This window comes from Desmodus rotundus, chromosome 1 (genome assembly GCF_022682495.2).
Source record: "Desmodus rotundus isolate HL8 chromosome 1, HLdesRot8A.1, whole genome shotgun sequence".
In the NCBI taxonomy this organism is placed as follows: domain Eukaryota; kingdom Metazoa; phylum Chordata; class Mammalia; order Chiroptera; family Phyllostomidae; genus Desmodus; species Desmodus rotundus.
This window is the reverse complement of record NC_071387.1, coordinates 603222-624721: the sequence shown is the minus strand read 5'-3', so window position 1 is coordinate 624721 and position 21500 is coordinate 603222. Positions and strand designations below refer to the sequence as shown.

General features: G+C 63.4%; 2 protein-coding genes across 10 annotated transcripts in view; both read right to left on the bottom strand.

Moving 5' to 3' along the window:
• Positions 1-3639: 3639 nt before the first annotated feature.
• NSMF (NMDA receptor synaptonuclear signaling and neuronal migration factor) lies at positions 3640-12965 on the bottom strand. Of its 5 annotated transcripts, none has more exons than XM_053918503.1 (15): positions 12015-12155; positions 11745-11806; positions 10668-11153; positions 9469-9550; positions 8336-8404; positions 7432-7484; positions 6830-6919; positions 6183-6307; positions 5833-5916; positions 5706-5739; positions 5542-5612; positions 5315-5394; positions 5031-5133; positions 4713-4788; positions 3640-4497 (listed from the first exon to the last, which is right to left on the bottom strand). In XM_053918503.1, the coding sequence occupies exons 3-15, from the start codon at positions 11104-11106 to the stop codon at positions 4400-4402; spliced, it is 1404 nt and encodes a 467-aa protein (XP_053774478.1). In that variant the 5' UTR covers positions 11107-11153; positions 11745-11806; positions 12015-12155; the 3' UTR covers positions 3640-4399. The 5 variants fall into 5 exon arrangements, with proteins under 5 accessions (XP_053774478.1, XP_053774475.1, XP_053774476.1 ...); XM_053918498.2 differs by having other exon boundaries at positions 3642-4497; positions 12141-12963; XM_053918500.2 differs by lacking the exon at positions 6830-6919 and having other exon boundaries at positions 12141-12965.
• Positions 12966-13063: 98 nt separating this feature from the next.
• Positions 13064-21500, bottom strand: part of PNPLA7 (patatin like phospholipase domain containing 7) — a 45766-nt gene continuing 37329 nt past the window's right edge. For 4 of the 5 annotated variants that reach the window (XM_053918483.2, XM_053918482.2, XM_053918484.1 and 1 more), the window contains 12 exons: positions 20291-20473; positions 19783-19901; positions 18447-18603; positions 16311-16427; positions 16116-16185; positions 15359-15475; positions 14883-15031; positions 14548-14700; positions 14316-14426; positions 13817-13901; positions 13525-13628; positions 13064-13404 (listed from right to left, as the gene is read on the bottom strand). In XM_053918483.2, the coding sequence (XP_053774458.1) occupies positions 13306-13404; positions 13525-13628; positions 13817-13901; positions 14316-14426; positions 14548-14700; positions 14883-15031; positions 15359-15475; positions 16116-16185; positions 16311-16427; positions 18447-18603; positions 19783-19901; positions 20291-20473 (1464 nt within the window). In that variant the 3' untranslated portion in view covers positions 13064-13305. The remainder of the gene's footprint in view (positions 13405-13524; positions 13629-13816; positions 13902-14315; positions 14427-14547; positions 14701-14882; positions 15032-15358; positions 15476-16115; positions 16186-16310; positions 16428-18446; positions 18604-19782; positions 19902-20290; positions 20474-21500) is intronic. The other variant, XM_053918495.1, reaches the window with a different exon arrangement.

Here is a 21500-nt window from a genome sequence, read left to right as displayed (position 1 = left end):
GAGGACCGAACCTGCAACCTTGGCACATCAGGTTGACACTCTAACCAATTGAGCTACCCGGCCAGGGATGCTCATTTTTTAATTGGATTATTTTTTATTGTCTTTCACTACTGAGTTGTACAAATTCTTTCTGTATTTTGGATTAGCCCCTTACCAGATGCATGATTTGCAATTAGCTTCTCCCATTCAGTAAGTTGTGTTTCATTTTGTTGATGGACCCGTTGCTGTGCAGATGCTTTTTCAGTCAGACGCAGTCCCACTCGTTTGCTGTTGCTTTTGCTTTTGGTGTCAGATTTAAAAAATCACCCCAAGACCGATGTCAAGGAGACTCTCGCCTATGTTTTCCTGCTTTATGGTTTCAGGTCGTACGTTCAAGCCTTTAATCCATTTCGTGTTAACTTTTGTGTGTGCTGTAAGATAAGGGGTCCAGTTTTCACATCATTTCCTGAAGAGATTGCCCTTTCCCCACTGTTTAGTTTTGGCTCCTTTCTTATAAATAAAGGGACAACATATACACACACGGGTTTATTTCTGGGTTCTCTGTTCCAGGAATATGTTCTTACACCAATACCATACTTCGTTAATACAGTTTGAAATCGAGATGAAATGCCTCCAACTTTGTCCTCCTTTCTTAAGATTGCTTTGACTATTTGGGGACTTTTATGGTTTCATACAAATTTTAGGTTTGTTTGTTCTATTTTTGTAAAAAAAATGCCATTGGAAACTTAATAGGGATTGCACTGCATCTGTATGTTGCTCTGCGTGGTGTCAACATTTTAACAATATTAATTCTTCCACCCCACGAGCACAGAGTGTCTTCCCGTCTGTTGGTGTCTTCAGTTTTGTTCATTAATATCTTAAGAGTTTTCAATATGCATGTCTTTCACCCTCTAGGTTAAATTTATCTGTAGGTGTTTTATTTCTTGATGCAACTATAAATGAAATTTTCTTAATTTCTGATAGTTCATTATTAATGTAAAAAACATAACAGACTTTTGTGTATTGATTTTGTATCCTGCATCTTTGCCAAACTTACTAGTTCTAGCAGTTTCTGATGGTGTTTTTAGGGTTTTCTCTATATATTACATCACCTGCAAGTAGAGACAGTTTTACTTCTTCCTTTTCCATTGGGAAATCTTTCGTTTCTTTTTCTTGCCTAATTGCTCTGGCTAGAACTTCCAGCACTATGCTCAATAAGAGCCACAAGAGTGAGCATCCTTGTCCTGTTCCCGGTCTTAGAGAAAAGGCTTTCAGCTTAGCGCCACTGAGTCTGTTGTTAGCTGTGGGCTTGTCATATACGGCCCTTACTACATGGAGGTATGTTCCCCACACACCTACTTTGTTGAGATTTTTAAATTATCAATAGATGTTGAATTTTGTCAAATGTTTTTGCCATCTAATGAGATAACCCTATGATCTGCACCTTTAATTTTGCATGTGGTGTGTCACACTGACTGACAGACATGGAATCATCCTCGCATCTCTGGGTAGCAAACTGCCCTTCAATGTACTTTTTAATTCCGTTCGCTGATATTTTGTTGAGGATTTTGGCATCTGGTTCACCGCGGGTATTGGCTTATCATTTTCTTTGTGTGTGGCATCCTTGTCTGGTTTTGGTATCTGAGTTAACTCTGGTCTCATAAAATGTGTTTGGGAGAGTTCCATCTCTTTCATTTGTAAAGAATAGTTTTAGAAGGATTGGTATCAATTCTTTGAACATTGATAGAATTTGCCAGTGAAGCCATCTGGTTCTGGACTTTTGTTTTCTGGGAGGTTTTTGATGACTGATTCAATCCCCTTGCTAGCAATCAGTCTGTCCAGACTTGACATTTCATTACGATTCACTCTATTTAAGTTATTGCCAGGTTATTTTCCAAAACGTCGATAGCAGTTCACGTACCTTTCCCCCGCGTGTCCACTGGCACGGGGCACCAACACCCTTTACATTTTTCTGCCAGGCCAGCAGGTAAGAAGTGACACCTCATGCCTATGCTGTCCTTGACTCGATTCCGAGTGGGGCCAAGACCCTCCGGCAGGCGCTGGCCCCTTGGTTTCCTCCTCTGTGAGCTGTCCCTTCAGACCTCTGTTCATGTTCCTACTGGTTCTGTCTTCCCGTGTGAGCACACGGAAGACCCTTATGTGTGAAGGGCCTTAGCCTGCTCTCCCTCGCGTGTTGTATGTGTTCCGACTCCAACCACCTCTGGCTGCTGCCCGTTCACGCACCTCAAGTGGGGCAGGTAGACAGGACACCCTGGGGGGGCTTCGGCTCCGTGCTGCCCTCACCCAGCCTGCCATCGCCTCTCTGGTTTTGTGCTTTCCCCAAAATGCTTTTCCATGTTTGTGCTTTGTCTGGGCCCGAGCACCTTCTGGATTTGCCCTCTTTTCCTACGTCACGCTTCTCCTCGGTGGTCACAGGTAGGGGAACGGAGTCTTGTGAACCACAACTCAAGACCTCGAGCCTCCTGCTGGCGGACCCTCCCAGCCCTTACCCACCGCGGCTGACCCCCAGGACGGTGGGCGGACACACTGAAGCAGCCCCAGCCCTAGACCGCAGGGTCCCCATCAGAGGCCAGGCGAGGGGCAGGGACATGTCCCAGAGCTCCTGGCTGGCCCGGGGCCAGGACTGCAGGTGACACGGTAAACGTGCTTCCGCACACACGGTGTTCAGGTGGGGGCCCTCTGCCTGTGCGGGCTCACTCTGGTTTTGTCTACAGACAGAGCCCAGGCCTGCAGGGCAGGGGAGCCCCGTCAGGCCTCAGGAAGTGAGGGTGCACAGGAGTCCTGAGTCATGGGACTTCGTGGTGAGAGACTTAATAATAAACCAAAGTGTGTACACAGGTACGCGGTATGGAGTCTAAATCCTTAAGAGTTTACCTATTCAAGTGTGTACCAAGCCCCCTGCTCTCCTGCCCAGCCCCCGCTGGGACGCCCTGGGACCTGGTGTGGCAGGGCTGCTCCGGGGCCGTGATGCCCGGGGTGGGCCCTGGAAAGGGCTGCTCACCGCCGGGTTGCAGGTAAGCCTCCGGCCTGCACCCATGCCACCCACGGGCGGCCTCTCCCTATCCCCAGCCCTTGGTGGCCTTGGATGAGCCCAGCTGGCACCAGTTGCTCCACCCCAGGCCACTGAACCGGGAGCCACTGGGGCAACCAGGCCTGGCTGTGCCTTGTAAGAGCTCAGTCCCTAAGGCTGGGGTGGCAATGGGTATGTCTGAGGAACGACAGGCTAAGAGAGACCAGCTGGTCCTGGGGTCACCTCCTGGTCTTGTGCTACGGCCACACTGCTGGCCACAGGGGCCCTGATTGGGTGGCGGTCCTCCACTCAGTGCCTGGGGCAGGGGGTGTCTGCACCTCAACTCCCCCGGCCCCCCCCCCCCCCGCCCCCCGCAGCCCCTTTCCAGGGCCATGCGGCCTGCTGTCCCTCAGCCGTCTCCAGGCCCTGCTTTCTCTGCCCCTGCTGCCAGGCCCTCTGGGAGCCCTGGAGCCCGCCCCCCACCCTCCTGTGGAGCGAGCCCTTGGCTGGGGAGGTCTAGAAGCCCAGCACCCTCAACCCAGGTGGGGCGTGCAGGCAGCCCCCACAGCAGGGCCCTCAGAGCGGCAGGCCGGCAGCCCCGGGGCCCAGGGAGGTAACCGTGCGGAGAGGGACTCGCAGGGCGGCGCTGAGAGAGGGACCCGCGGGCCGCCGCAGCGGAGGGTCAGGTTTAATGGTCACTCTACGGGGTATCGTACATGGTTAGAGCCCGCACATCCCCGCCCCTCCCTCGGCCAAGGACACAGCCAGGTGCCCTCAGGCCCAGGCTCTGCAAAGGGGGGCCTGCCCCCGAGCCCCGACTATATACAAGAGCGCCACCCCACCCACCAGCAGCTCGCCCTCCGCCTGGGAGGCGGGGTCCGGGCCCCGGTGCGGCCGCAGGGGCTCGCGCACGCGCGGGGGCCCAGCCCCGACTGGCCTGCATGGCCCCTTCCCTCTGCCCCGCGGGGACACTGGGCCGCAGCAGCAGCACGGGCTGGGGGAGCGCGCAGGGCTCCCGCGCCTCCAGCCACCGGGCGGGGCACGGGTCGCGCACTCCCCTGGGACCGGTGGGAGGCCACCAGCCCAGGACGCGCTCCGCTCGGACGGGCCGGCAGAGGGGCGCACCTAGCCCACCGGGGCTGGGCGCGGGGCCCCGTGCTGGTGATGGGTTCGGCAGGGCCGTCGGGTTGCCCGCGTGGTGGGACGGGGACCGGGACGCGCACGCACTACACGAGCTCACAAGGGGCGGGAGGAAATGGCACTTATTCTGCGGCCGCGGGATGCTCCCGCCGGCTGAGGACTCGACCGGGAACCTGAGCGGTGAGGCTGCCCTGAGGGGCCTGAGTCAGGACCGGCGGGCGCCCCTGGACCGGAGCAGCGGTCCTGCCCTCACAGGACGTCCTCGAAGTCCAGCAGCTTCGAGTGCTGGCGGCTCTTCCACAGGCGGTACAGTCGGAAGTCGAAGTAGGTCTCGATCATCTGCTTCCCTGAGGAGGCCAGCGGGCAGGGGTTCAGGATGGAGTCGGGACAGAGGGGCGTGGCTAGGGGTGGGGTTAGGACACAGGGGCGGGGCTCTGGGTAGAAGCAAAGGGTTGGGCGTGGCATAAAGGGCGGGGCCGAGCTCTGGAGCTCTCGCTCAGGGTGGAGCTGGGGGAGGGGCGCTGCTTCCAGGACCCCACACGTATCAGCCCGACAAACTCACCTTGGGCTGACAGCTCCAGTGGGGACTCAAAGATGACCCTGTAAGGGGTCATGAGGGTCCTGAGATTCTGGAACAGCTGAAAGGAGGGGGCAGGGCCATGAGTCCAGGGCAGGGGTGGGAGTTTGAGAGCATGATGCGAGGAGCAGGCAGGAACCCTCACCACTGGCTGGGCTAAGGCACAAGGGGCTTCTCTGGGAGGGTGAAGGAAGAGGGAAGGGGAGTCTGAGGAGAAACGCTGTGGGTGGGGTAATTCTGTCAACTCTTCTCATGGGACAGGGGTCTGCAGAAGCCTGGGTGGGGCTTAAGGGGTCCCTGTACCTTCTCCCCATTGGGGTTCCCCAGAATGTAGCAGCCCATGATGTGGATGACGTTTGGCTCTGGGTTCACTTTGCTCATCAAGCGGCTCAACCGCTTCCAGAAGCTGGCGAGGGAGGGGCACGTCACAGGTGGTCTCCAACCCAGGCCCCCAGGCATGAGCAGAGACGGCCCAGGGCCCGAGACAGGAGCCTCCTGGTGAGGGGACTGTGGGGCTGGGTGCAGAGGACACTGCCTCCAGCCCCCGCGCCCCCCTCCCAGCACCAGGGCCCGCCCCGCCCGCTCACTGGATCATGTCTTCTTCCTTCTCCACTTTGGCGAAGGTGGCCACCTTGTTCTTGAGCAGGTACAGGTGTCCCGGGCCACCCTGTAAGAGACGATGGTCAGCCTGGGGGGCTGCACACACCAGGTGTCCGTCCACGGCTCCCCTAACACACACATATGCGGGGAGGTGGCACCCTCGGCTCGCCCCCCCCCACCCCCCACTCCCCAGCAGGGAGGCGTGTGGCCCTACCTGGCAGAATATGAGCATCTTCCAGATCTTGGCACCCTTGTGGTAGATGTTCAGCTTCTTCTCTATCTCCTCTGGGGAAGGAGGGGGTGAGTGCTGCCCCCAGGGCTCCCTAGGAGCCTGCACAACCCCCCCGCCTGGGGATGGTGGGGATGGAAGGCACATACCCAGGATGTCCTCGAAGGTCGCGTGCTCATGGTCCTGGGACAGACACAGGCCACACCTGAATCAGGGCTGCTCCCAGGCTGCACCCCCACTGGGCCCTGGGGACAGGAGGGGCTGGGGGGCACTCACATAGAGGATGGGGATGATGGAAGGGTCGTCCCTGCGGATGATGGTGGGGATGTACTCAGCCTTGGGCACCTTGGAGGAGATGAGCTGGGGACAACACATGGAGCTGCTCAGGGAGGGTCCCGCCGCCTCAGAGCCGAGGGGCAGCAGGAGCCCCTGTGAGGCAAACCCCCAACTCCCGCAGTGGAGACCCTTCCTCCGCAGCCCAAAGGGGAGCCCGGTGAGAAACTACCCCCACCCTCCGGGGCAGCCCCCAGTGGCTTCATCAATCCCAGACACACAGAGTCAGGTTCCCAGCACCAAAGGACCCCCCTGCCCAGACCGGCTGGAGAAGCCCAGGGGCCAGTCCTCACCATGACCTTGGGTGGCAGGAAGCCCTCGGTGTCACAGGCCACAGCCTCCAGGCCCTTCTCAGTCTCCCAGTCCAGGTCCTCGAAAGCCTCCCCCAAGGTACAGTGTGAGCTCTGCAGGTCACTACCTGAGGGGCAGTTGGGTCACCTGGGCTGGGGACCACTAGCTGAGGCTCAGGGAGATGGGTGGTGGATAGAGCTGGCGAGCCAAGTCCTGGAGGGTCTTCCAGGCCAGTGAGGACCACGGGGTGGGGGAGGGTGCGGAGCCAGAGCACCACCAGCTGTCAAGACTGGCCACTGCTGGGAGCCAGAGCTGCCTGATTGGGAAGGCCAGTGGGCCCCAGAGCAAGGCTGGGGGGACCCCGCTGGGACACAAATATCAGCTCTGGTGCCCTGGACCAATGAGGAGCTGAGCACCACAGCCTCTCAGGCCGGACAGTGAGCAGAGGCCCACAGGTGCCCCCGCCCAGCACCACCGCAGCGTGAACTCTGCCCATGAGGTTAGCGGTGCCAGAGCGCCCTTGTTTACTCAGATGGGTAAACTGAGGCTCAGAGTGCAGAAGCGCAGAAGCTGCCCCAGCAAGGGACCCTGCTCTGGGAGCCTAGGGGCGCCCCTGGGAGACGGGGGCTGGTCTGTGCGGGACACCTACTGTCTCGGGAGTCGTGGGAAGTGTCGGCTTTCATGGGGGTGGGGTCGCTCCAGGACCGGCTGAAGCTCCGCTCGCGCCGCTCTGCGAACGCTGCAGTGAGAGCAACACCCGCGTTAGCGGCGGGGGCGGGGTCTGAGGGGGCAAGAGCTGGGCGGGACGATGGCGTTGGGGCCTGGCTCCGAGACTGGATTTGGGAACGCTAGAGGCAGTCCAGGAACTCCAGGCTGGGGCAACAGAGGGGGCGCCAATGGGAGGGGACAGGGGTATGGTAGTGGGTGTTGGGGGCTCTGGATGGAGTCTGGAGGTGCTGGGGTGGGACTAGGGACGGAGTCGGGGAGGGCCAGGCCAAGTGCTGGACTGAGGGGCGGAGCCCGAGGATGCCAGAGGAGTGGGGGCTGCCAGGGCACGGCTAGAGATGGAGCCTGGGGTTACAGGCAGGGCTGGGGAAGTCTTAGTCGTGCATTGGGGGGGAAATTGCTAGTTGCGTGGAACTGGGTCTGGGGCCTAGGCAGTCTTGCCCCAGCACAGCGAGCAGCGAACGAAGCCCCGGAGCCCAGCGGCCAGGAGCAGGCCCCACCCGGCGCCGCGCCCCGCCCCCTTACTCTGGGCCTTCACCCTCCGGCTGCCGACCATGCGCAAGTGTTTCCGGAAGTTCCTGGGGAAGAAAGCACCAGGGGCTGCTGAGGGCTGGAGATGGGGTGGGAGGTGGCCCTCAGCCCCACTGTCCCTGACCGCCCCAGCCAGACATAGCCCACGGCCCTGCCCTCCCTTCTTTATCGAGAGATGCTCTCCCAGCGCCCCTGAACTCGCCCACTGGCCCAGCGCCCACCCAGAAGCAAATCCCACCCAGTCCTCTCCTACTGAGACCCTTCCAGGGCTCATCCCTTTGCTGCCTGGACAAAGGCACAATGACCAAGCTTTCTCTGGCCACCCCACCGCCTGTCCATCGGTGACTCAGGGTGCCCAGCATGCCACCACCGCTTCACACCCTCCCAGTCCCTCCTTGGGTCCAGGCCAGCCTCCCTCCCCAGGTGGCCGAGGGCTCCTGCCTCCTGCACTCAGCTGGGCAGTGCCGCTGTCTGCATCCCCCCAGATAGATGTGGGGCCTGCAGGCGATGCCCCCTCCCCGCCACTATGTTCCTGGACCACCTCGAAGGCAGGTCTTCTTGGTCCCCAAACTCTGCGCCCCGACAAGGCCCGATGTCCAAGATGGACAGATAGCTTCCTGGACCCATCTCTGAGGTGGGGACTGGGAAGGGTAAGCCTGGCCACTGACCCCACAGCTCTGGGCTTCAAGGGCCAGAGAGACAACTGTCAATGTGCCCCCAAAACAAAAGCCTGGGGGGCCCAGGCCACATGGCTCCCCCGGCCCCTGCGTCCCCAGGGCAGGGCCAGGCCAGTGGTCGCCACCACCCTTCCCCCATCCGGTCTGCAGGGGCCGGGGGCCCAGGCCAGACCAGCACAGACAAGAGACGACCCTGGTGGCGAGTGGCTGGCAGGCCCTACCTCTGGATTACAGACGCGGAATCATTCTCCCGTTTCCGGCGCTTCCTCTCCGCGTAGCCCCTGAACACCCTGGGAAACCGCCGGGAGTCAGCGCTGCCCTTGGCCACGGGCAGAGGGACAGACACAAGAGGACAGACGCACGAGCACAGGGACCGGTGAGGCATCCGGGGCGCTGGACCTGGTGGAGGGGCCCTGGCTGCCTTGCCCTGCCTTGGCCTGGCCCTTGCAGGCCCGCTGCGGCCTCCGTGCCCGCCGGGACACAGCACTCCCTCACAGTCTGGGCCCCAGTTCCTGGCCTGCCCAGACCTACTGGGGGCGGGAGGGCCGCCCAGGGACAACCATGTGCCCTCAGGCTCGAGGTCCCACAGAGTACTTACGAGATGCTGGAGGCGCAGCCGGAAGGGGCAGCGTGAGAGAGAAGACACAGTGAGCCTCGACCCCTCAGCCCCCCAAGCTCCCTGTGGTCAGTTCCCTCCTTGTGCTCGACTCAGAGTCCCTCACAAGTACCCAGGCACCAGCGAGGTGCTGCGCGCTGTGGCCAGCCCCTGAAAGGGCGGAGGACCCTGTAGTCATCATGGCCCAAGCCACCAGGTGCTACACCCGGCAGGCCTGGCTGTCCTGCCAGCCCTGGGGCCGGAGGACACCACTTCCTGTGCCCAGTGCAGTAGCCTGTGCTTTGGGGCTGTCTTCAGTGTGGGGCACACTATGGCGAAGGGTGCCTGCCCCCTGGAAGGAACCCCAAAACAAGAGACCCAGATGTATGTGGCAGATGCAGGTCTCTCGTGACACACACAGGGCACCGGCAGGCTGCCCATCTGGGGCGTGTGTGAGGGCAAAGCCTCGAGGGAAGAGCTGGGTGACATGGCCCAGAAGAGCCACCACCACTAGTGACCATGAGCGGCAGCCTCCAGCTCGCCCCACAGACAAGACAGGACGCACAGACAGGAGGAACTGTGAGGAATGGGGGAGGGCGGGGGCTAGAAGAGCAGCTGGCCCTGCCTTCCTTCAGGCGGATGCCACATCTGGGCATGTGGGCTGCTCAGAAACAGCCACCCAGGTGGCCCCGGGGCAGGGGCAGGAGCGGGTCTGGGAGGAGGCCCCGGCTGGGCCCCGCACGATGGGCCAGGACTCACGCTTGCATAGTTGTTGTCGCTGTCTGGAAGCTGAACAAGCTTTCCTTGGGGAACCAGGTGCAGATGGGGGTGTGGCTGCCATCTGGAAGAGACCGAGGGAGCAGTGGCCAGGGTGGTCTGGGGGGGCCTGCTGGGGGTAGGGCACTGGGGCCAAGCCAGTGGAGGCCAGTGCAGGGCCACAAGGCAACATGTGCCCCCACAGGCCCCGGCCACTGGGGCCAGACAGCTCGGCAGCTTGGTGACGCTTTGCTGGTCCTTGCTTAGCTCTCCTTTGGTTGACCACAGCGAGGAGTGCTCCTTTGGGAGCACAGCCTGTTCTTGGGAAGGGTCACTGTCTCCCTTTCGGAAGGAGGGCCGGGCAGGCACAATGGCTGACGCCCCTCCTGGGGGCTCCGGGGCCTTCCCTGCAGGGAGGGTGCTCTGGAGTAAGCTCAGCCAGAACTGCCCTCCCCTGGACCCTTCCAGGAGGGCCAGGTGAAGACCCTCGGGGAGCATGGAGACCCTACAACTCCTAGAGAAGGAGGGAGGAGGAAAGAAGGTTGAATTGGCTCAATCCTCATGCGGACCCCCACCCAAGCCCTTGCCCGTGTCCCTCCGAGGAGCACGAGGCTGTGGACGTGAAGTGCCACACCCCAGGCCTGTGCCCTGACACCTAGCCTGACTGTGGGCGTGGGAGCCCAGCAGGTACCCTCGGGGGTGTGGCAACTCAGCTGGTTAGAGCTCTGCTCTTCAGCAAGTGGCCTCAGAGCCAGAGGCACGGGCTACTGGAGTGTCCTACAGAGGCCTTTGCAGGATGTGGCAGGCCTCTGGGTTCCCAGCACCCACACAGCCTGACAATCCCAGGGAGAGGCCCACTGGCCGGCCAGGCCCCAAACAGCTGTGTGTTCCCTGAGGTAAGCAGAGCCCTGCTTGGTGGGCCTAGGGCAGGGGACAGCCCAGCCTTCCAACTAAGCCACATTTTCTGCCCGTTCAATTCTCAAGATTCTCCTAGGACCCCTCCTCCAGGAAGTACTCTTTGATTGACTCAGTACTAGCAGGGCCAAAGCCAACTGTGGGGCATGAAACAAGACAGCAGAACTTGACCTGCATGCTGTGACCTGGGCACCCTCCACCTGTGCAAGCCTCGCAATGGCTGCTGCTGGCAGATGCCGGCACCAGCATTCCGCCCATCCTCCCCACGCCCACGACATGCCCCTCACCAGACACACGGTCGACGCTGTACATCCTCTCCAGCTTCTTGCGGCGGCTGGTGGTCTGGGGCAGAGAGGGCTGGTCCAGCGCAAAGGCCCGAGGGGAGGGGCTGGGGGCCAGTTGGGCACATCCCGGGCATTCCTTGGAGCCCTGGCGGCTGCCTGCCCAGCTCTGGCAGGGCGTGCTGATGTCCTCATGGCTGCCGCCTGGGCTGGCACGCAGGGGCTGGCTGTGGTGGTGGGGGTGCTGCTCCCGGCTCCGCCGCCCCTTCACCACGCCCAGCTCGATGGCCTCAGCCTCGGGGCTGGGCAGCAGGGCCGGCTCCCCGGAGATGGTGTACACGCGAGGCTGCAGGCCCTCTCCGGCCGGCTGCCCCAGGACCGCCTCCTCACAGCGGCCATCGGATATGAGGGAGAGGCGGCGCTTGTTCTGGGCAGGTGGCTGCATTTCCGGGGACCCGTCGTGGCCAGAGTAGGCGTCGGCCAGCAGGTGGTCTGGGGAAGAGGCACCAGGTGAGCCTGGAGCCTGAAGGCCCTGCCCTTCCAGTTCCTTGGTGCTCGGAGGGCAGAAAAGACCCAAGTGGTGCCAGGCCCAGTGTGGGGCCTGGGGCTGCCTGGGCCCTGATGACTGAACCCTTGTCCCTGCGTCTTCAGAACATGTCTCCCTGAGCTCCTCCCAGAGGCTTCCCCCTGCCTCCTTTCTGGGCACCAAGCCCCTCCTTGTGTGTGTGGGTGGTAGGGGGCAGGAAGGAGCAGACCCTCTTGTAGCCTGCCACCCTGCTCCTATGCCCAATGCCAACATCTCCCCTCCCCCAGCACCAGCTGGCCCCCAGAGACAGTGGTGCCAACCTTGGGGGTGCCAGGAGGCCTGTTGCCATGCCAACGGCCCAGGCTGGGTGGGTGCCATGGTGATGGGTGACTCGAGCTCCTGCTGGGGCTCTGGGCCAGGGCAGACAGGGGGAAAAGGAAGCTGGCCAGTGAGGCAGCTGCTGGGCTCATCCCTATAGCGCCCAGGGCGCACAGCCCTGCCCAAGGGATGGGGGCTGTGGACGCGACCCCATGCCGGCAATGCTTCCCAGCCCCTACCTGCACCGTTCCGGTTCTCAGGGTGACTCTGGGACAGGTACTCGCCGAAAGCTCGGGCGGCTCTGAAGGGCGGACAGCGGGGCACCGTCAGTGTACAGGCCCACCCAGCCTCGCTGGCACAGGAGCGTGAGTCCCCGCCCAGGCTCCCTGGCCCCGGAGAGGGAGGGGTCCGGCTCCCCCAGGGCAGGCACTCCCACCCAATGCAGAGAGCCGGGGGTAGGCGGGTCGCGGCTGCCCGGACCTTGGGGTCCCAGTGCCCTGTGGCTGCACCTGCAGAGCGCCTCTGGCCAGGTCCTGGGGGGCACCTGTCACCCGCGCACACGGGAGTGAGGTCTCCGAGAGGGCGTCCGCGGGGGCGGGGTGGGGGCGGGGTGCCGGCGAGATCGAAGCGCTCACCGCACTTTGGCCGCCACGGAGGACATGGCCTCGCTCCTCAGCGCCCTCCTCCGGGAGGCGGCGGCGCCCATGGTTGAGGCGGCGGCACATCCCCGGCCTCAGAGCGCGCCCCGCGCCCGCCGCCTCCGCCGGGGCAGCCGCGCGGTGCAGGGGCTCCGGCTGGGCACCCGCATGGCCGCGCCGGGCCCTCCTCGTCCCGCACCCGGCACCGCGGCCAGGACCCGGGAGCCGCTCCGCCCGCCGCTACGTCAGGGGCGGGGCGTTTTCCATGACGTCAGTGAGCCCGGGGTTCTGGTCCCCTGGGTGTGAGGACCTCAGTGGCAGCTCCACCAACACCCCAGGGTGTGAAGAAGCCAGGCGGCAGCGCAGCCTCCCAGGCACTCAGGAAAGGGGAGGCAGGCAGTCCCGTCTCCACGCGGTCCCAGGCCCGGGGTCAGGGCCTCCCTGCCCCGCGCAGACCCACAGCCCCGCATGGAGACCTGCCGCGATGGTGGGACCCAAAGTCACTGGGCCAGCAGTTCTCCCTACAAAAGCGCCCCCACCCATGACCGGCGCTATTTAAAGACGGGGGACAGCAAGTATGGGCGTCCCATGTCTTGGGAGCATCCTGTGTGTCCCAGTAACAGTTCAGGAGAGGCTCCTGCTTGGTTTGGGGGACCCCAGCTCATCCCAGACCTCGGGTACCCTCCCTGCTTCACCTGGAACTTGTTGCCCACATTCTCAAGTCCCAGCAGAAGGGTGTCTGGGGCCATACGATCCCCACATGGCTCCCTCCCAGGAGGGCAGGCAAGGCCACGCCCACCTGGGCCGCAGGGATGCGGGCCCTGCCTGTGGCCAAGGGTGGGGACAGCGGCTTCCTGGCTCCAGTGCTCTACTGGGCTCGACTCTCTGCCACAGGGACCTCAGCGCAGGCAGGACACCCACACAATCACGTCTGCCTTTATTGACACGCTACGCAGAAGCCTCTGGGCTCTAGTCTCTCGGAGGCCCTGGGGCTCTCTGGGCCTGGCAGCCCCCAGGGCCGTTGTGTGTGCAGGGGTGCCAGTGAGGGAGGCCCGCAACACCAGCGCAGCCCCAGGCCCCAGCCGGGCCCCTGCCCCAGGAGCCACAGTGTCCGACATAGGCCCACAGGCGTGCTAGCTTCAGGGGGCCTCAGAGAAGGCCTCTACCCATCTGGGTCGGAGCGCCAGGGGGCCGAGGAGTCCTGGGGTGGTCTGGGGGGGTCCAGACGGGCATGCTGGTGGTGAAGCGAGGGCTCATCCTCCTGGAAGCAGACCGCACTGTCGAGGTGGGGACAAGCTGGAGGGCTGGCCCCCTGGGGGAGGGGGGCTCTTCAGCCCTGGCCTGCAAGGGGCCCTCAGAGCCCATGGGCCCCGCGGCTCACCGAGTCGGAGCCCGCGTCGGCTGGGGCGCTCTGGAAGTCGGCATAGGCATCCTGGGAGCCGTCTGGCAGCCCCTCCTCACACTCGGTCAGGGAGTCGGACTCGTCTGGGCAGAGGGGGCTTTGTTGGTCCCCCCCTCCCTCCCAGGGCAGGAGTCGTCCTGCAGCCGTGGGCAGGTTCCCACCCCCAGCCACCAGGTCCGGGGGGGGGGGCCTTCTGAATGTGCCAAGGGTCTGGGATGCTGCCGCCTGCTCCCTCAGCTATGTGGATGCACGTCCCGTGTGTTCAACTCACCGTCCACCACGGCCACCTTGGCGGGCTCAATGCGCGACACGATCTCCGCGAGGTCGGTGAAGGAGGCGTTGGGGCAGGTCAGGACCTGCAGGGGGAGGCGGAGGACACATCCAGCCAAAGCCACTGCTCCCCACATCCCTGCTGCAGCCCCGACTGCCCAGCCAGGCCCCCAGCCCCAGCCCCTCTGTGGCCTCTTGTGGCCCTAGCTTGCTGAGGATCCCCAGCTCCCGGAGCAGGGGCAGGAGTATGGAAGACCGGCAGAGTCCTGAGCAGACCCCCACGGAGACCACCATCCTCTCCGGAGGGTTGGAGAAGGACCCGGGGGCAGAGGCTGGGAGACAGCCCCCAGAGCTGCTGCCTTTGACTTTGTCCTCTCGCCCGTGGGGGCCTCTCGGAGGAGCTGCTGGCTGCAGGGAGTGGAGCAGGGCACCTGTCTTGGGTGGCAGGGAGGAGGACGGGTCACGGGAGGGAACAGGGAGGAGTGCCCACTGGCACTCACATCGCCTGCCTTCATTTTGCTGGTGCCCTGTCGGTCCTGCAGCATCTTCTCCAGTACACCACCCCGCGTCCAGATGCCAAACACCGTACGCCCGTGCTGGTACCCCACCTCCTGCACACAGAGGGGACCCAGGACCGGGTGCTGGGCCCACTTCCTGTGCTCAGAGGGCAGGGGGTTAGGAAGAAGCAGGCAGATGCAGCACCCCCTGGCCCTGGCGCCCGCCCGCACTCACGCAGATCTCGGTGAACTTGCCGAAGTCCAGGGTGCCGTAGCCGTCGATGGGTGGGCGCAGGTACTCACAGTAGTCGCTGCTCCGCACCAACTCCAGCTGCCGCACGCAGCACACGTAGGCCAGGCGCGACTGGATCTCTGCCATGTTCAGCACCTGCCACCGGCACAGCTGCCTGCGTCTCACACCCTGGGTGGCCCTGCCTCTCCCCACCCTAGGGGAGATGTGACCTCGTGCCCATCCCTTTCCCCAGAGCCCCTCCCTGAGGAGACGCAGGAGGTGCGGGGAGGCTTCGAGGAGCGGCAGTAAGGCCCGCCACGCCCAGGCTGCGCCCCCACCTTGACTTTGGTAGCCAGGGGGTTCCAGCGCTTCCACAGCAGCCACCACCCAGACAGCGCGTCCCCGTAGTTGGTAAGGTCCGTCTCATCCCGGCTGCCCACGTCGATGGCGATCACCACCTTGGCCCCCATTGACCTGGCCACGTCCGCTGGGAAAGGGGCGGCCCTGTCACCACTGGGACAGGCACACGGTGCCCCAGGTGGGGACAGAGCCTGCCCGACGGGCCCTGAGGCCAGTGCAGTGCACAGCACTGTCCAACAGGTGACAGGTGTGCCCAGGAGGGAGCTACTCCCTGCCTCTCCTTGGCCCTGGCTCTGAGCACTGCCGAGCTGACAAACGGAGCCATATGCTGGATTCACGGCGCCCGAGTGCGTGCGGGTGTGTTCTCCGCGCTAGGCCAGCCTGTAATTTCCTTGGCACATGCTGAAGGAGATGTGCGCCAGCCCTGCGGGAGCGGAGGCGACGGCAGCAGTACCTGGGAGGTTGTTGATGTAGCCCCCATCCATCAGCAGGTGTCCGTCTTTGGGGTCGCAGAGTGGGGGCATGTAGCCCGACAGGGACATGCTGGCACGCACATACCTCCACAGGGAGCCTGGGAGGGATCCAAAGGGCGGAGAGGCTGCCGGACATGCCCAGGGCAAGAGAGGAGCCTCCCTGTCTACATGCTCCTGCCCTGCGCCCTCGGCTCACGGCCTGGCTGTGAGGGGTCCCATCCCTGGCCAGAGCACTGGGCCTGTACATGCCTGGACATCATCCTCCCCAATGCCCCAAGAAAGCAGGGTGTGCTCTGGGGTGCCTCCACCTCCCAATGCCAGGCTCCAACAGTGGGTGCCAAGCCTTCCGCCAGCCCCGCCCCCGCCCCACCCCTGCAGACACACTCTAGCAGCCCCAGAAACACCGCCTGGACCAGGCCTTGGTGCCACTCGCAGCGCAGTGACCCCCTCGGGCCCCACCGTGGTCTTGCCCATGGCCGACTCGGACCAACTGCCCCCATGACCCGAGCGTACCCTTTACTCTCTCTCCACCCAGTTCACACGTCACCTCCTCCTCTCTGAGTCTTTCTTTTTGGCCTTCTGGGGGTCACTGGGCTCCTCGCCGTCTCCCCAACACCCTCCCTGTTGTGTGTACCACACAGCATCTCTGTGCTCGCCACCCCCCCCCTACACATGGAGCCCCTGGGCTCTCCTCTACCCAGGGTGGGGCCGCCCCTGCTGGGGGGGGCAGGCGCTCACCGTCTGTGTGGACCCGCATGGCTGAGGCCGAGATGTCCGTGGTGATGGTGAAGTAGGGGAGCCACAGGTCCTGCGAGGGAGGGGAGATCAGCGGGGTCTCCTGGCCGCCAGGACAAAGGGTAAGGCGAGGGGATAAGAAGGGTCTAAGTGGGGAGCACAGGCCAGGCAGGGGTCCCCACGCGGCCAGTGCAGCACCTCAATCTGCCGGTCCTTGAAGACACTGCAGATGCTGCTGTTGAAACCGGCGCCCGAGAACATGGAGGTGATGGGGTAGGTCAGGTCCAGCACGGTCTTCACCATCGATGTCATGTCCTGAGTGGGGGGCACAGTGAGGCATCAGGAGGACTCACACCCCACCTGGTGACACAGGCAGGAGGTGGCCCTCTGGGACCCAGCAAGAGCCTGCATCCGGGAGGGATACAGGGACATGGGCACCTGCGTGTCCTTCCGTAAGCAGAATGAGGGCGTCAGGAAGCACCCTTGGGGGTGGGGTCTCTGGGGGAGTGAACGCCCGGCGTGAGCGGCATGCCTGGAGGTCCCAAGGGGATGTCACTGCCCCTACTGCAGATGGGCTGCCGTCAGTGAGCAGCAGGGACTCCCGCCTCGGCCGTGAGGTCTCTGAGACCAAGGAGACTCATGGAGTTCTCACGGGAGGGGAGCTGCCCACGGGCTTGCTCAGGTCACCCCTCAGGCTCCTGGGAAGCAGCAGGCTTGCAAGGGCCTCACTACCAGAGGTGGCCCTCCTGGGGGCCCAGGGGCTGTCCTTCCTCCATGTGGATAGGGCCAGCTGGACCCGAGAGAGGCAGCACATGTGACCAGGGAACAGCGCTGGCCTCATACGAGGATGCCCGGGTTCAAGGCCGCCTGACTTCTGAGGGATCAGGGATGGAGAGGAAGGGGCCTCTGTGCCTCTGTATGTACGGAGCTTGGGCTGGAAGTGGGGGCGCCCAGAGGAGCGAGTTGCCCGTCCCCAGGTGCCCACACTGGGAGGTGTGCAGACCTTGTCAGGGGGACACGTGCTCCTGGGGACAGGGACCCAGGACGGCATGGGTCATGCCCAGGATCTTCCACAGTCAGCTCGGCCCTGCGCCAGAGGGCCCAGAGCCAAACTCTGTGGCCCCCACGACCACCCACACCCTCAGCGTGGCAGGGGACACAGGCCGTGAGGCCCCGTCGGGATAGTGAGGCCCAAAGCTCCCTGGTGGTTCCCAAGTCTGCAACAGACAGGCAGGGGTGGGGCGGGGCGGGGCGGGGTGGGGTGGGGAGAGGCCTGCCTGGCCTGGGACAGACCCTCCTTGAGGCTGAGCACAGTGTCCCCTGCAGCTGCCGCTCTTGGAGGCTGTCCCTAGTGACTAGGGCGGCTTGGCCCCGGGTCCCACTATGGAGCAGCCGCTGAGGGCCGCAGGCCCAGGAAAGGGGGCATCCCCGTGACAGCATCCTCAGAGCGCCTGTGTGGAGGACAGTCGGTCTCCTTTCCTTTTAAAGGGGATCAAAGCAAACAGCTTTGATCCCGCTTATGGTTTCAGCCTGAAAATAAGCAGAGCCTGAGAAGGGCAGACAGAAGCCACACTCTTGGGGTGCACCCTCAGCCGGCAGTGAGCTGGCCCCTCCCGTGCTGTGTCCCTCTGCTCCAGCTGGGCCTTATTAGCTCCTGGACTTGCCTGCCGCCTTCACCTGTCACAGGGCCAGGTGCAGACAACGTTATCTCCTGTGTCCCTGGTGCCCTGGCATTTGGGGTCTTACAGACTGGGGGAGGGACTGCGCCCCAGGGCTACCTAGTTGTTAGAGAGGGCTGAGGGCTTGCCCTGGGGGCGTCTTTCTTGCAAACGGAGGAATGCACAGCCCCCCACCCTTTATCAAAATCTCACAACAAGCCACCATTCCCCAACCCAACTGACCCCAGTCCAGGGACCAGACAACTGGGCACAACCCCCACGTCCCCAGCCCACTGGAGACGCTGATCTTAAACTGTCGAGCCTGCCTTTCCCGCAGACACTCCAGGAAGGGCTCCTCCCTGCCCCGCGACGGGCACTGGCACTCCCCAGTGGCCCTGTGGGGTGGGCCATGCCTCTCGTTTCCAGGGGAACTGTGGGTGACACTGACCTCTCCCTGTTGTCCTCAGGCACCTTTATCAACTGAAACCAGGTACCAACCAGGGCCAGCCCCCCAACACTGAAGTGGCCGCAGCCCCTGTGTGCCCACTCCCTGCTGCAAGCCGAGCCCTGAGCCTGGAGTCCTGCCGATCCGTGTGCAGGGCCAGTGGCCCCAGTGCCTCCTGCCCCACTGCCCCATGGGACCGGCCCTGCACCCCGGGGAGGCAGATGCCCCTACCTCAGCCCACTGCTTGGCTCGGATCCGAATCTGGCTGTAGTTCCGCTCCTCAGCGTACAGGGCACCCATGAAGGCCCCGATGGACGTCCCTCCAACCATGTCCACAGGTATGCCACACTCTGTCAGGGCTCGGATGACGCCGACCTGGGCGCAGCCTCTGTGCCACCCGGGAGCAGAGGGCAGGCAGTGAGCGCCACCACCAGGGCCGGTGCCACTGTGCCTCAGAGACCCGGCCCAAGCTGGGTCCCACCCACTCCTCCGTGGTGCCCGGCTCCTGCCCAGACGACTAGGAGAGGGACTGCCGACGTGCATGCGGTGCCGCCCTGGCGTCCTGAGAGACCAGCCAGCTCCGGCTCCTTCTCCCCACCAGCGTCTGAGAGACTGTGCAGCTCAACAGGCTTCAGACAGACCCAGGAAGGGCGGGGGACAGGGTCCAGGCCCACCGCAAAGGGGGCCTGGTAAACACCCCGAGGCCAGAGTGAAGGGGACACAGAGGGGCCCGCACAGGGATGGGAAAGCCAGAGACAGACGAGTGTGGTCACTCTGAGCCGCCAGCGCCCCCACTCACAGAAATACCAGGCACGAGAGAAGACCCCGCGAGCACCGCGGGAGGAAACCCAGACAACAGACAACCGGGGAGGACCCAGTGGAGCCAGGTGACAGAGACAGCACCACAGACTCCAAAGGGACTGTGCTCAACAAGTCAAGGCGGCGACGGGCGGAAGCTGCCTGAGTGCCCCATGGCGGACACAGAGGCCCAGACAGTGTGGAGGGTACACACCAGCGCGCGTCTTCCAGCCTCCAGCAGGACCCGGCCGGGAAGCCCCGCTCCAGGCTGCACAGGGCCAGCCCTGAAGAGGCTGCCGTCACAGAAGAACAGACGCTGTGGGTCCGCACCGACCGAAGTCTCTGCAGCAGCCCCGAGCATTAGCACAGCGAGGGGCCAGAGGGGCCAGAGTGGCCAGGGCTGGGGACGGACCGCGACACCCCGGGCACTGAGCAGATGGCAGCTGCAACAGTGAGCAACGCCGCGGGAGGGAAGCCAGGCGCCAAGTAACGTAAACCGAGGGCGCCACACGACAGGAGCCTCCTCTGCGGGGGTGAAGATAGGGACAGGCCGCAGAGCCTGGGAAAGGCCGGCCAAAGGCAGCGGTTCACACAGGAGATCACACTGTGGTTACAGGTAAAGGCAAAGTAACGAAAGCTTCTGGACTCTACTAAGAACCATCTGCCTGAGGGCGGCACGGCTGGGCCACGCGCTCTGAGCCCGATGGAGCATGCGCACACTTAAGCCAGGGGCTGCGCATGCCCAGAGAGGGGGAAGCAGAACACTCACCGGGCTCCGCCTCCTCCGAGCACCAGCGCGATGGCGTTTCCCGTCAGCACCCTCGCCAGGCGGGAGAAGTCCGAGTGCCGATCTGGGGGCTTCTGGAAGAGCCGCTCGTACAGCTCCACCTGACAGATGCCAGCGGCAGGGGCTGGGCTGCTCGCCGGACACCGGGGCTGTCCGACACCCCCGGCCAGGCCCCTCGGCAGCCCCAGAGGGACAGGGAGCCCCAACCCAAGCCGAAACCCCCGGCCCCGAGGGTGGAGAGCGCTGCGGACACAGACTGCAGGTGCAGGTGCAGCTGTCAGGATCTGTCACGGAGCTGGGGGGCAGGCGGGCTGTGCCCCCCACCCACCTCAGGGAAGGGGGTCCTTGGGGGTTGCTTCTACAGGGAGCAGCGGCTCTGCTGAGCAGCCAGCAAGGCCCTCTGGAATCTCGGGCTCACCCCAACCGCAGGGCGCCGCCGCGTGCGGGGCACCGGGCCGCAGCAGCACGGGGAAACAGACGGGCGCCTCACCAGCTTGGGCAGGCTCCTCCGGGAGAACACGCGGCGCGGGCAGCGCAGGTGCAGGTGGCCGGAGCACCAGCTGCGCATGTTGAGCCACTCGACGGTGCGTGCCGGCGCGGGCCCGTCCTCCCGGTGCAGCAGGACAAGCTGCTTCTGGGCACGCACGGCCGCACTCTCCAGCATCCGCTCCAGCTGCAGGGAGCAGAGCTGTGGTCAGGGGAGCCTGAAGGCCAGGATGGGGCTGGACGCCGCCGTGCCGAGCAGGTAGCACCCCGGTTCTGTACACAAGCTGGGCCGTGGGGCCCTCTGCCCTCGGCTATGAGACTGTGGCCAGGGGTCTCCACCCCACCCACTCTGCCACGCGGTGCACGGGCCCCCTCAGGGAATACAGCCCCTTAAACACACACGGAGACCTCAGATGATGAATTTTGCAAACACTCTTGCAAGGGAGCCTCATTCCCTGCAAAACAGGGACCCGCATCACTGAGGAGGGACTTCTGGCTGCCCCAGGATCAGGGCAGAAGCTTGAAATGAGAGCAGTGACAGAAAGCGGACAGAGATGGAAGATGCCAGCTGAAGAGATGAAGAGCGGCCACCTCATACCCAGGAAGCAGGAAAGAACAGGAGTGCCAGTGCCCAGAGGGAAGGACATGGCACCAGGCCTCCCACAAAGCCTGGCGAGCCTGGAGGTGCACACCCTCCAGTGCAGGTGGGCCCATGCACAAAAGGACCTCCCAGTCCACGGACAGGGGCAGACGGGTGGTGGAAACTCACAAACGGAGATTTCAAGATGATTAAAAAAAAAAATAGGGCACTGTTTCTATAAAAGTTCGCCCTGTAAGGCAGAGCTGCCCACTCACAGCAAAAGTGTGAAACCCGGACAGAGCCTCCAACTTCACAAGAGGCCATGGGGCGGGGGGGGGTGGGAGGGGGGAGGTGAGCTGCTCTGCTCTGTGCTAAAACGGCTACCAAATGTAATATCTGGGTGTTAACTCTTATTACCCATCCTTTCCAAGTTCTTGAAATATTTCATTCAAAGGGAAGAGCAACAGAGGGATGCTCCCTGGTGTGCGTGTGCGCATGAGGGAGTGGCCACCCCAGCCAGGACCTGCCCTGCCCACAGTCCCACTTTTAGCCCCTGACCAATGCCTGGCCCCACCATTAAAGCCCGGCTCCCACGGCTCTGTCCCACCCACAGCTCTGCCCCCTGCCCCAGGCA